The 12,007-nt window shown below is 45.8% G+C and overlaps 1 protein-coding gene across 9 annotated transcripts in view; it reads right to left on the bottom strand.

Moving 5' to 3' along the window:
- Window positions 1–3,893: 3,893 nt before the first annotated feature.
- Window positions 3,894–12,007, bottom strand: part of TANC1 (tetratricopeptide repeat, ankyrin repeat and coiled-coil containing 1) — a 207,195-nt gene continuing 199,081 nt past the window's right edge. For all 9 annotated transcript variants that reach the window (XM_072961020.1, XM_072961024.1, XM_072961023.1 and 6 more), the window contains 6 exons: window positions 11,818–11,993; window positions 10,749–10,881; window positions 9,354–9,445; window positions 7,531–7,677; window positions 6,537–6,637; window positions 3,894–5,892 (listed from right to left, as the gene is read on the bottom strand). In XM_072961020.1, the coding sequence (XP_072817121.1) occupies window positions 4,470–5,892; window positions 6,537–6,637; window positions 7,531–7,677; window positions 9,354–9,445; window positions 10,749–10,881; window positions 11,818–11,993 (2,072 nt within the window). In that variant the 3' untranslated portion in view covers window positions 3,894–4,469. The remainder of the gene's footprint in view (window positions 5,893–6,536; window positions 6,638–7,530; window positions 7,678–9,353; window positions 9,446–10,748; window positions 10,882–11,817; window positions 11,994–12,007) is intronic.

The raw sequence follows: 12,007 nt of genomic DNA, 5'->3' as shown, positions 1-12,007 counted from the left end.
ATGAGGACCAAAAAATGTTGGGAACATGTTCCAGAAGGTGTTTATCTATTGTATTCTATAGAAAAAGTATGCTAACAAAAGGCTTTTTAAAACTGGTAGAGCCCAGCCATTGGACCAGATATCTTTTGTTTCTATAAAATAATACTTATTTTCCAAAGGAGGCTGGCTGGTTTTCACATAAAAATTACTAAAAATCATTGAAGTCATTGATAGAAAACACAATAAAAGATTGGTTATTTGTTAAATGTGTTAAAGAAGGTGATTTTCTTTTCTGTGTCACGAGGAATAGCTTCTTGTTAAATTAAATGGCTGAAAATAAGATGCCAGTAATCTACCAAAGTGAAATGCTTCTGTTTTTACATAGAAACAAACCCAGAGCCAAACAATGCCTTCTCCCCACAAATACAAGCAAACAAAAAACTAGACAAACCAAATCCAGAACCATCCAGAGGAAGGGACACCACCGGCCCACTGCATTCTCCAGGCCCCACCGTCAGTGCAGGACTAGGCCAGAGCACCCTTGCCTGCCCGCTGCGATGACAAGAAGCTTCCCAAGGAGGCTGCACTTCCTGGGGTAACTGGACCAAATATCTTTACTAAGCAAATATTTGCAAAAGATGAGACTGATAAGGGCTTAATTTCCAGAATATACAAACAGCTCAAAAAACTTCATCATAAAAAACAAACAACCCAATCCAAAAATGGGCAGATTCTCCAATGAAGACAAACAAATGGTCAATAGGCACAAGAAAAAATGCTCAATATCACTAATTATCAGAGAAATGCAAATCAAAACTACAATGAAGTATCACCTCACACCAGTCAGAATGGCCATCATTCAAAAGTCCACAAACGCTGCAGAGGGTGTGGAGAAAAGTGAACCCTCCTACACTCTTGGTAGGAATGTAGTTTGGTGTAGCCATTATGGAAAACAGTATGATGATTACTCAAAAAACTAAAAATAGACTTACCATATGTATGATCCAGCAATCCACTCCTGGGCATATATCCAGAGGGAAACTGAATTTGAAAAGATACATGCACCTCAATGTTCACAGCAGCACTATTTATAATAGCCAAGACATGGAAACAACCTAAATGTCTATTGACAGATGACCAGATAAAGTAGTTGTATGTTTCTATAATGGAATACTACTCAGCCATAAAAAATGCCATCTGCAGCAACATGGATGGACCATGTCTGGAGATTGTCAATTCTAAGTTAAGTAAGCCAGAAAAAGAAAAATACCATATATCACTTACATGTAGAATCTAAAAAAAAAAAAATGACAAACTTATTTATAAAACAGAAACAGACTTATAGACATAGAGAACAAACTTATGGTTACTGGGGTGGCAGGGGAGGATGGGAAGGGATCAGTTGGGAGTTTGAGATTTGCAGATACTAAGTACTATATATAAAATAGATAAGCAACGTTTCTTCTGTATAGCACAGGGAACTGTACTCAATATCTTGTCATAACCTACAACAAAAAACAATATGAAAACGAGTATATGTACATGTATGACTGAACTACTATGCTGTACACCAGAAACGGACACATTGTAAACTGACAATAGTTCAATTAAAAAATATATCAAAATCACAATGTACAATAAATGCTATCAATACTCAATACTCACACTAGCAGCTTCACAGTAAAAGTCATCCAACAAGAATTATCTATTCATAGACTCTTCCCCTCCCACTTCAGTTTTTTTGTTTTTTTACCTTAGTTTAAATATTTGGCTTTCAGGAGGGCCTGGAAATACTTTACTTAGCCTTGCTAGTAGTAGCAGTAACCACACAATAACCTGAAGTTGCTTAGGCTTAAGATTCCAAATCAGGATCTTACCACAATACGACCGTTTAATGTTCACTGTTATTCATACTCTTTGAAATAGGTGGGTATGAAGACAAATACACACTTTCAACTGAAAGATAATACAAATGTGCTGAAGAACAGTTTCACATTAGCACTGTGTTCAGTGTATTGCCAAAGTGTTGCATTCTTCTTATTTCAGGCAAAAAGACTAATTTTGACCCTTGAGTATTTTTAGAAGCCATCACCCTTGTTCTGAAATCATTAAATAAAATTAAATATGCATTTCATAGCATTACTGTAAAAACAGGCTTTCCACTTCTGTAGGGTAACGAGAGCACCCAGCATTGAGGCAAGGCAGACAGCGGGCGTCAGGATATTCTCTCCTTAGCCACTGTTTCAACACAAAACAAGTTCTATTAATAGTCTTTATTCCGTAGGGAAAAGTACAGTAGTTGTGCAGAAACAAAACTACGTAACAAAAGAGTAGGACTTCCACAAATATTAAAACAATAAACAATAAATAAGCCATAGTCATTATAAGCAAAACTCATGAAAAGCCTATAAAAAATGATAAAGCTGTACAAAGTACTGTACACACTCAGAAACTAATGTTGAAGAATGACACTGGATGATTCCTCTTCGTAAAAACCCGTAATGATGCTCACAGGAACTTCATTACAACTATTCATTTTTAAAACATTCTGTAAATATAGAATTTCTTTCTCCCCAATTGTAGAAAATAAATTTCACATCCCAACATACAAAACAAATGCACTCCCACCCCTCTCAAACTAGCATTTTAACACCCTCCAACAGCACACCATTTTCATATAAAAATACCTTTAAAGCAAGGTTCATCCCTGTACCTTATCTTTACAAATGAATAATACATCAATTTGGACTTAAGTAGCACCTCAAAGGTGTACATATAAATGAAATAAAGTGCTGTTACTGGTATACTGCTAGCATGCCATAATACATCTTTCAGTGCAATAACCAGCATGGACGAAGCCTAAAAAAGAACATGCAAATATGACTTTTTTTTTTTTGAGATTAACTACTTGAGATAGTTATATTTACAAGTCTGAATACAACTTGGCTATTTCCTATGTACAATATGTGACTATAAAGTCACGATTGTATAATAAAATGAAAACAACAACCAGCCATACCTTAAGTGTCCAAATTAAATAGTGTCCTTAAGGGACCTTGGAAAGCTTGTTCCAGGAGAGCTATCATTAAAAGCAGTTTGGGAACCAGTTGAGAGAATTTATATGTCACCAAGAATGCTATATTCTTAGTATTTTAGCCCAAATTCAACTTGACCACCAATCATGATTCCAAATGGCTTACTCAGTTGCCAAATATTAAAAACACCTTGAAGCAGGAATATAGTTCCAAAAAAGGTGCTATAAAAATATTTTTAATGAGAACCGTAACACAGAAATCAGTGTTTAATCTTTTTAAAAGAATTGCTATGAAGGGAATGATACTTGGATATTCTTGTATTTTGCTTAAAAAAAAAAACAAAAAAAACCCAGCTATATGACATTTACAGTCACACTTATATTCAGCTAAAAATTAGTCAGGTCTTTCATTTATACACACACACACACACAGTGACCCTTGCACAACAAGGGTTTGAACCGTGCAGGTCAACTTATACACGGCTTTTTTTTTTTTTCAATCACTACTACAGTACTATATGATCTGTGGTTGGTTGACTACAAAGATGTGGAATCCTTCAGAGGGCTGACTATACAGTGAGATGTGGATTTCTGACTGCAGAGGGGGCACTCCTAACCCCCGTGTCATTCAGGGGTCAACTGCGTGTGTGTGTACACATACATATATATGTGTGTGTATGTGTATATATGTGTGTGTGTGTGTGTGTGTACACATACATATATATGTGTATGTGTATATATATGTGTGTGTACACATACATATATATGTGTGTATGTGTATATATATGTGTGTGTATGTGTATATATGTGTGTGTGTGTGTGTACACATACATATATATGTGTATGTGTATATATATGTGTGTGTACACATACATATATATGTGTGTATGTGTATATATATGTGTGTGTGTGTGTGTACACATACATATATATGTGTGTGTATGTGTATATGTGTGTGTGTGTGTGTGTGTGTGTGTATGTATAAATAAATAAATTGAGATCTGACTCAATGGAACTGTAACTTGAAAACTCCATCATTTCCAGAACACATCACCTGGCTATCATGTCATGAGTTAAACCTATCACTAGGCATTAACATTCTCTAAGAAATAATATGATCTGACCACATAGCAAACAGTAGGAGAAAAGTGATAAAACCAAACAATTTTGTAAGAGAAAAGCATGAGTTAATGTCTGCTTGGTTGTCTTAAATTTTTAGCTTAATAGGCATAAGTAATTGTAGTTTTCAATTCTGGTTAGCATTCTTATTTCTGGTGACTTATGTCTATCAGAGACATCTAACCCCACATTTTTAACTTACCAATGGCATCTGATCCACTCCTGAGGGGGAAAAATATATATGGCTAAAATGTAATTTGTCATGAAAAACCACTTAATTACTACCAGGAGTCAACACACTGTTTTCCAAATACTACAAATGGGTCTCTCTTAAGGCTCACACATTTGATTCTATGAATGATCGCTTTGGTTTTGCTGACGGGAGGTGACTCCGGTGGGCTTCACTGCTGATATGAGGCTGCTGTTTAGAGATACTTTCCTGATACAGATGAGAAACTGTCTTAGTGATCCTGCCATCTTGACAGTGGACTGGAAGTTGGCACTTCTTTTCGTCTAGCTCCTTTACCTGTGCCCCATTGTGGACCCCTCCACCCAGGGTAGAACCAGAACAGGTCTTGGCCTGGCTACTATATCCTCCTGCTTGTTTGAGAGAGGGCTTCTCAGAGCTGGAGGACTGCAGGCCAGCTGCAGAAGACGTGTTGGTCAGTAGCCCCTCAGGCACCTGGCAGTGCCAGGGGCGGCTGGGAGGATGGCCCTGCTGCTGGAACCTGGCCGTCTTATCCATGATGCCCATGAATGGGGTATTGCGCGGTCTGTGCTCAGCTGTGCCACTCTGAATCTGGCTGCCAACCTTGTCTTTAATTCGAGCATCTGGTCCTTGGACCTTGAAGCCATCTGAAAAACTGCTGCTTGAAGCCAGACTACTGGTGGAACTTGACATCTTGATGCTGCTCGATGGAGAAGTGGAAGAGCCCGAGCCAGTGAGGGAAGCTGGGTGGCGCATGTCGCTGCAGCTCACCAGCCCCGCTGGGTTTAGAGGGCCTACATCCACAGCCACAGCGGCATGAGGTAGAAGCCTCTCTGCCGTCTTGACCTTGCCTGGTAAGGGATGCGCGGCATCGCTCTCACTGTGCTGCAGCTGGGCACTGTGGCTGGGGCCCAGCCGATCTGCAAAGTGGCCAGCAGCAGCTCCTGCTCCCTCCAGATGCTGGCTTCTGCTTCCAGCAGCGGGGGCGGCCGGGAGTCTGCCTGGCATGGGACTCGGAGGGGGATGCTGAGGCGAGACCTGAACTTTGGAGCTACTGTGTCTCACGCCCTGCTGTCCAGAACCCAGGTGCTGGCTGGTTTTCACGATCTGCGCCTGCTTGGTGGGCTGCACCACCAGCCCCGGCTGTGCCACAGGCTCCCGCAGGGGCTTGCTGCCTCCCAGCCGATGCTGTGGGGACACTGGCCTGATTTTGGACTGCAGCCCTTCTTGAAGGTTTCGGATGTATGGGGAGGGGGCAGATGAGGATGGCTGGGGCCTGGGAGCGAGGGAAACGGATTCTTCTTGTGGAGAAGAGTCTTCCTCTTCTGCCTCCTCCAGGTGAATGAGGTCATTCAGACCAGGGGTGGGCGCGTCCTCTTCGTTGTCTGAGTCGGCAGGTGGGGCTGGCGGGGGGCCCTGCTGCTTCTGCTGCTGGGTCTTCTGGAGCTGCCTGCACTCCTCCTCCACGCGGGCCAGGAGCCTCCTGATCTCCTGGTTGGCGGGACAGAGTTTCACGGCTTCCCGCAAGTCGGCCAGAGCGGCCACAAACTGCCTTTATGTGAAAACAGAAGATGCGATCACAAGCCAGGTAAGAACAAGCTCTGAACGTGACTGTTCCTAACAGAGCTCTGGAAAGACAAGAGAGGGCAGCTGAGTGGGTTCTGCACGCTCACTGTGGTGGACGGGACCCACTGAACCAGCTCAGAGTTCTCAGCTAAGTGGGAGAACTGAATTCTAACCCGGATCTGTGCAGCTCCAGGGCCCTGCTGTGTCTATAAAGACCCCCGGCTGGGAACGAGAGCCGGCACGGAGCAGGGGGCGTCAGAACCCTCTCAGTGTGACCTCCTCCAGCCCTCTCACCAGGCCAACCTGCAGCTCAAACCCTAGACGACACCCCCATCCCCACCTCTTCAAGCCTCTAGCTGGCTTCCTCAGGAACGGGACGTTACAGGGAACGTCAACTGCGGTGGGGGCAGGAATAGTTACTGAGATGTCCGGAGAAAATAAAAGTTAAGCCGCTGCTAACGATATCCACGGCTGTGCCTCTCAGGAGCTCCCAATTCAGTATTAAAAGGGATGGGAGGCACTGAGTGATGCTTATGACTCAGAAGCCCCTGAAGTCAACCAGCAGCTTTGATACTAGAGAAACAAACACCAGAAGGCTCCCCCCATCACGTATCTAACCCCACACGGTACCTGCTACTCCTCTTCGCTCTCGCCCTGGCGTAAAAGGCTTCATAGGACTTTGGTTTCAATTCGAGAGCCTTGGAAGCAAATTCTTCTGCCATGCCGAAGTCCTGGTAATAATATTTAAATACATGAGTCAGAAGCAGCACTGAAACATGATTACAGGCAACTTTTTATAGGAATTTTGTTCTAAAGGTTAGCAGCGAATTGAGACACAAGTGGAGAAAGAAGGGGACGGTAAGCTGGTTTTTGAAGTTAGGAGACACTTAACGCTCATTAATGTTCTTAGGAGAGGAATCCAACAGAGAAGCAAAAACTGGTGACTCAAGAGAGCGGTAGGGGATGGTGGTGGCAGCAGTGCACCAGGGGTGAAGGCAGAGGGGACCCCGCACACGAGAAGTGCCTGTCTCAGAGATGGGCAGGGACGCTGTGGCCACGGTAGCAGGAAGGCAGTCGGAGCATGTGGGCGCAGAAGCAGACAGGTCAACAGAGTTGGTGGTGGGAGGAAGAAGTTTAAATAAAAAAAAAAAAAGGAAGAAATAAAGTGGTATTGAAATGACTCTAGTTACTAGTTACAAGTTAATTGTGAGTCAACTACTATTAATTACAAATTAACTGGTTCCTGGCATACCCTCTGAGCAAACCTAATAAATACCAAGCAGATTTTAACACATTTGTGTCCAACTTTACAATGACCTTTCCTTCTGAATCTGGGGAAGGGCCCCTCATGATGATGTTGGCACTGTGCAGCTGGGCAGGGGTCGAGGAGCCATCTGCATCTGCAGAGAAACTGTCCCCAAGTGCATTCTCTCAAAGCCTTGAGGTGGGTGGTGACAGTGATCTAAGGACAGTCCCAGACAAGCAGCTCCCCGTGTGCCAGATTCACAGAAAAGTGCAAACACACCAGATGGGAGGTCCTGTATTTGGTCTGTGCAAGGGCAGGCCCTCACCACCATGAAGACATTCTACTGCTCAAGGACTGGACTGAGGGGCCACCACTTACATTTGTTTTCCTTCGGCAGCGAGACAGATTGAGATAGAGGGAAACTCTCAGCTCACTGAATGGTTTCATGTCCTCTCCGAATCCTTCCCGAGGAAACTTCCTTAAGGCGTACTGGTACCTCTGGGCTGCCTCCTTCATCTTCCCCTTCTAGGATTCAAAAATCAGACAAATCTGTGCTTTCCCAGAGATGAATAAGGATCTTGCTGAACGAGGGCTGTGGCTAGAACCAGTACACTGACCGGCATGGACACCAGTGTGGACACCTGTTGGCCTCGCTGTCCGCACAGGCGTCTGCAACCCGAACTTCACACAGTAAGAGAGAAGCCGGGTTTACAGGAAGGGATCTGTAAACGGCCAAATTGATAATCATCGATCTTAATACATCAGAGTATCTCCTCTGTTGTGTATTTTTGACAACCATTTCATGAATGATCTCTCATCTAAAGATACTTTAATGCATTTAAGTGTAATGGAAATCAGATGGGAAAACGATGCAGTTCCTAAGGCAAGCTGAGTCTTGTGGATAGATCTAGAGCTGGCTGGAGAATAATCATCTGGCTTTTACGAGGAACTAAAGCACCAGCTTTAAAACTCAGAACAGCCCCGCATGTCATTTTCAAGGCTAAAGAAACCCATTTGCTCCATCAGTTCCATCGCACAGCAGGTATAAAGTCAGCCGAAAATGGCTTGATATTTCTAACATAATTGCCTACCCAAGTTCATATTAAAACCACTTCAAAGCCACAACAATACACACTCTGAACTCAATTTCAAACTGATTCCAAGTCAGGAACCCTGCTGGGTCTTGCTATATGCCTATTTATTTGTTATTATTAAAAAAAGAAAAGGAAAAACTAAAACACAGCAAGTGCAGCAGCTTCATGGCAAAAAGGATTAAAATGGCCAAAATGTATTTTTTTGTTTTTTTGTAATCTTTAATTCTGTCTAATCACAGACCTGGAAAGAATAATGATCTATGCAAATGGCCTAGGCATCTACTTACCTAAACCAGGGGTTGGCAAACTATGGCTTCTGGGCTGAACCCAGCCTGCCACCAGTTTTCATAAATAGTCTGATGGGGACACGGCCTTGCTTATCTGTTTGTGTGTTATCTGTGGCTGCCTCTGTGTCACAACAGCAAAGCTGGGCAGCTGTGACAGAGACCACAGAGCAAAGCCCAACATATTTGCTACCTGGCCCTGGACAGAGAAAGTTTGCTGACTTCTGACCAAACTGGATGTCTTATTTTGAAATTTTTACTTCAAAGTCAAACTTATTGATCTTTAAATTATATTTCCATTTCTAAGGGTAAGTGGGAAAAAAATTAATTCCATCTCCTGAGTGAGTATTATATATTACTTGATTATTTTAACTAAAAATATGTCTAGAAACAGTCTGAAAGTTCAGAAGCATACAGATATTAAAAATAAGATAATCAAGGCTTGGCAGACTTTATTATTTTCTTCTGAAAATGTCTCCTGAATGTTCCTTTCCCATGTCTCAGGATTCCAGGATCCAAGGACTTTCCTATAGGATGTGCCAGTTAAACCAGAAGCAACTCTCCCTTCACACCAAGGCTTCAGGCCCTAAGTCATAGTTACAGTGCCAGGATTCGTTCAGAAATGATGGTTCTCAAAATGGCACAAAGAGAATGGCTCTGTACCTTGAAAGTTCTGCTGTTAAAATACCAAAGCCTGGGCACAAGGCCAGGCTGGCACCTCCTAGAACTTCTCTTAGCCAAACATCACAGTGACATCCATGAGACACCAAACTAAGGGGCTGCTTATAGGCCGTTACAGCACAGAAAGGGCAGTACCACTTACTTTGTACATCACGTTTCCCTCCTCCATCAATTTCTGTAAAAGTATAATCAAAATGTCAGGCTTGGAGGTAGCCATCGCCCAGGCAGCATTTCCTGCAAAAGAAACATTCGTTCAGAGGCACGCCAGTGGTCCCAGAGGAAAAGGAGCTCAGTGCTTCTTGGCCCCACCACAGCCAAGGCCACAGACAGCAGAGGACCCAGCTGCAAGGGCCAGTGCTGGTGCGTCCTGCAGGCCCCCAGATGACAACGTAACAACGGAAACGGGGCCCTTAGAGGGGACCTGCACCCAGCACAGACTGTTACTCTGGCAGAAAAGTACTGGGACGAAAAGGCATCAGCACAGCCACGCGCCACCCCTCCCTTCTATGGACTTTGCCGCCAAATAGCGTCCTGGGTTTCCTGCAGCACCGGGCACGATGCGGGTGTGTTCTCAGCGTCTCCCGCACTCGCTGCGCATCCAGCGCCAAACCCGCCCTGAGACGCCGGCCTCCGCCCCACACTCCCAAACCGCTCTAGCCCCGCCTGTGTCCACTCCTCTCTGGCCGAGGGAGCGGCCGCCACCTCCTGTCTCAGCCTCCTCTGGACATGTGCAGGGAGCGGCGCTCGGGGACAGACTGCACAGTGACCTGGTGCTCATCATGACCTCAGGAAGCTATTCACCGCCTTCGGCCGGCTCCCTCCGCTGCACTGTGATGTATCAGTGCCTACCTCTAGCCCAGGTGAGGACTTAACACCTGAAACTGCTCACAACGGTTCCTAATGCCGTGAGCTGCTCAGTAGTGTCACCTTACCATCGTCATCACAGTCCCCTCCCCACGACTGCTGGTGGCCGAAGGGCTGACAGACTAAACCAGAACCGTCTGCCTGGTCCTCTTCCCCTGCCCTGAGCGGTCTGCCATGTTCCAACCGGCCGCACAGAGGGGCTCTCCCACCACCTCAGTACCCTCCAGTATCCCATCAACTTCTCCTCACTGAACCTGTGCTGACGCTGCCCGCTGTCTTCCCACTGACTAGCTGACCGCCGCCCCCAACCCCACAGCAGCTCTTGCACAACCACCAATACAACCATCTGTGAGCTTCCTCGCCCACCAGCCCCAGCCCCAGCCCCTCCCCGCTGAGCTCCCCGAACTGCTCCGCGCTACAGCTCCCAGGTGCCCACACCCCAGTGCTGGAGCAGGGCTGCCCCCTCAACAATGCCGCTGCCCACACGGGCAGTCACAACGTGAGCCTTTTAAACACTGAATTTGCTGTGATTTGCTGAGTCAGAGAGGGAGAAAAAAAATCTCCCAACACCTGACACCTTACTTCTTACCCTGGGAGCAGGAGTACCGTCCTCAACATACTCTAAACTCTGAAGCTAACCCCCCCTCACTGTTGCACTGAGGCATCCACTGACCCAATTTGGCTCCTTTTCTCAGCAGAGTGACCACTACCGATGTGTTTCGACAACCGATGGCTCTGTCCAAGGGCCGCATGCCGCTGTGGTCCACGTGCTCGATCACAGCCCCCTTCTCAACCAGATACAGCACCTGCGGAGGGGAGAGCACAAGCGCTGAGGGGCACGGGGGCGGGAGCCCTGCACACTGCCGATGCCACATCCCGCGGCAGGAGCAGGCAGTCTTAGCTTCACTCTGATCTTAGATGCCTCTGGCCTAATGGGATCTTGCAATCCATAGCTCCAACTTGCTCCACTGAAGTGATTTTGATACCAGCAGTGAGGGAGACAGGTGGGTGCCTCTGGCGAGGGACGTATGTCCATGCACCCACAGACCAGAGGCAGGTGCACGCACGCCATCATCTGTCTCTGTCTCACCCCCTCTCCCTGGCCACAGATACGAGACACAGCCATTCATCTCCAATTACTCAGAGGCAGACTTGTGCCATGGCTGCAGCCAGTGCATTCGCAGGTTACAACAACGAGCACTTTGGAAACACTCAGATCTACACAGCCCGGGTATAGAAGCCGAAAGATTAGCAACCTGGGATCAGCTGGACTGTATTACAACTCACTTTAAGGTTTAGAAAAGAGATTAAATATTGGGACTGTCAACGTGGCAAGTCTGAGACCACGGCACAAAGACTGACTTGAAGTGACAGAATAGCTGTCACTTGGATTAAACAGAGAACAGTAAGAAAAGCCATGCTGGCCACAGAAACTGCTCTACTCACATATATAAAAGTGACTTTTAAATGATCTATCCAGGAATTCCATTCATATGGGAATTGTAAGAAAATAAAACTACATATGTGTGTGTGTGCACAGTCATGTACGTTTAAGCTCTACAGGGTCTATTACAATCTTAACTCCAGTTCCGGAACAGACTGCATGCCAGAAAACTGGAGAAAAATGAAAGCCACCCAGCGCACACAGGGACACCACGGCTATGCCGGGCCAGCCTCAAACCTGTGGGGGTGGCTCCCACCTGCCTGGTGCCGGTGGGAGCACAGCCACCTGCGGTACCTACGGTCTCTGCGTCGCCGTAGAAGGCGGCCAGGTCCAGGGGGCTGCGGCCGTTCTTGTCTGTCTGGTCGATCTCGGCTCCTTCCTCAACCAGGAACTGGACCACGGCCCTGTGACCTTTCAGACAAGCCCAGCTTAGTGCCGACAGACCCTCTTTGTCCAGAGAAGAAAGGGCAGCACCTGGAAGAAAAGCC

The sequence above is a fragment of the Vicugna pacos genome, chromosome 5, assembly GCF_048564905.1.
Source record: "Vicugna pacos chromosome 5, VicPac4, whole genome shotgun sequence".
In the NCBI taxonomy this organism is placed as follows: Eukaryota; Metazoa; Chordata; class Mammalia; order Artiodactyla; family Camelidae; genus Vicugna; species Vicugna pacos.
The sequence above is the reverse complement of the archived record's forward strand: the minus strand, read 5'-3'. Positions and strand labels throughout refer to the sequence as shown.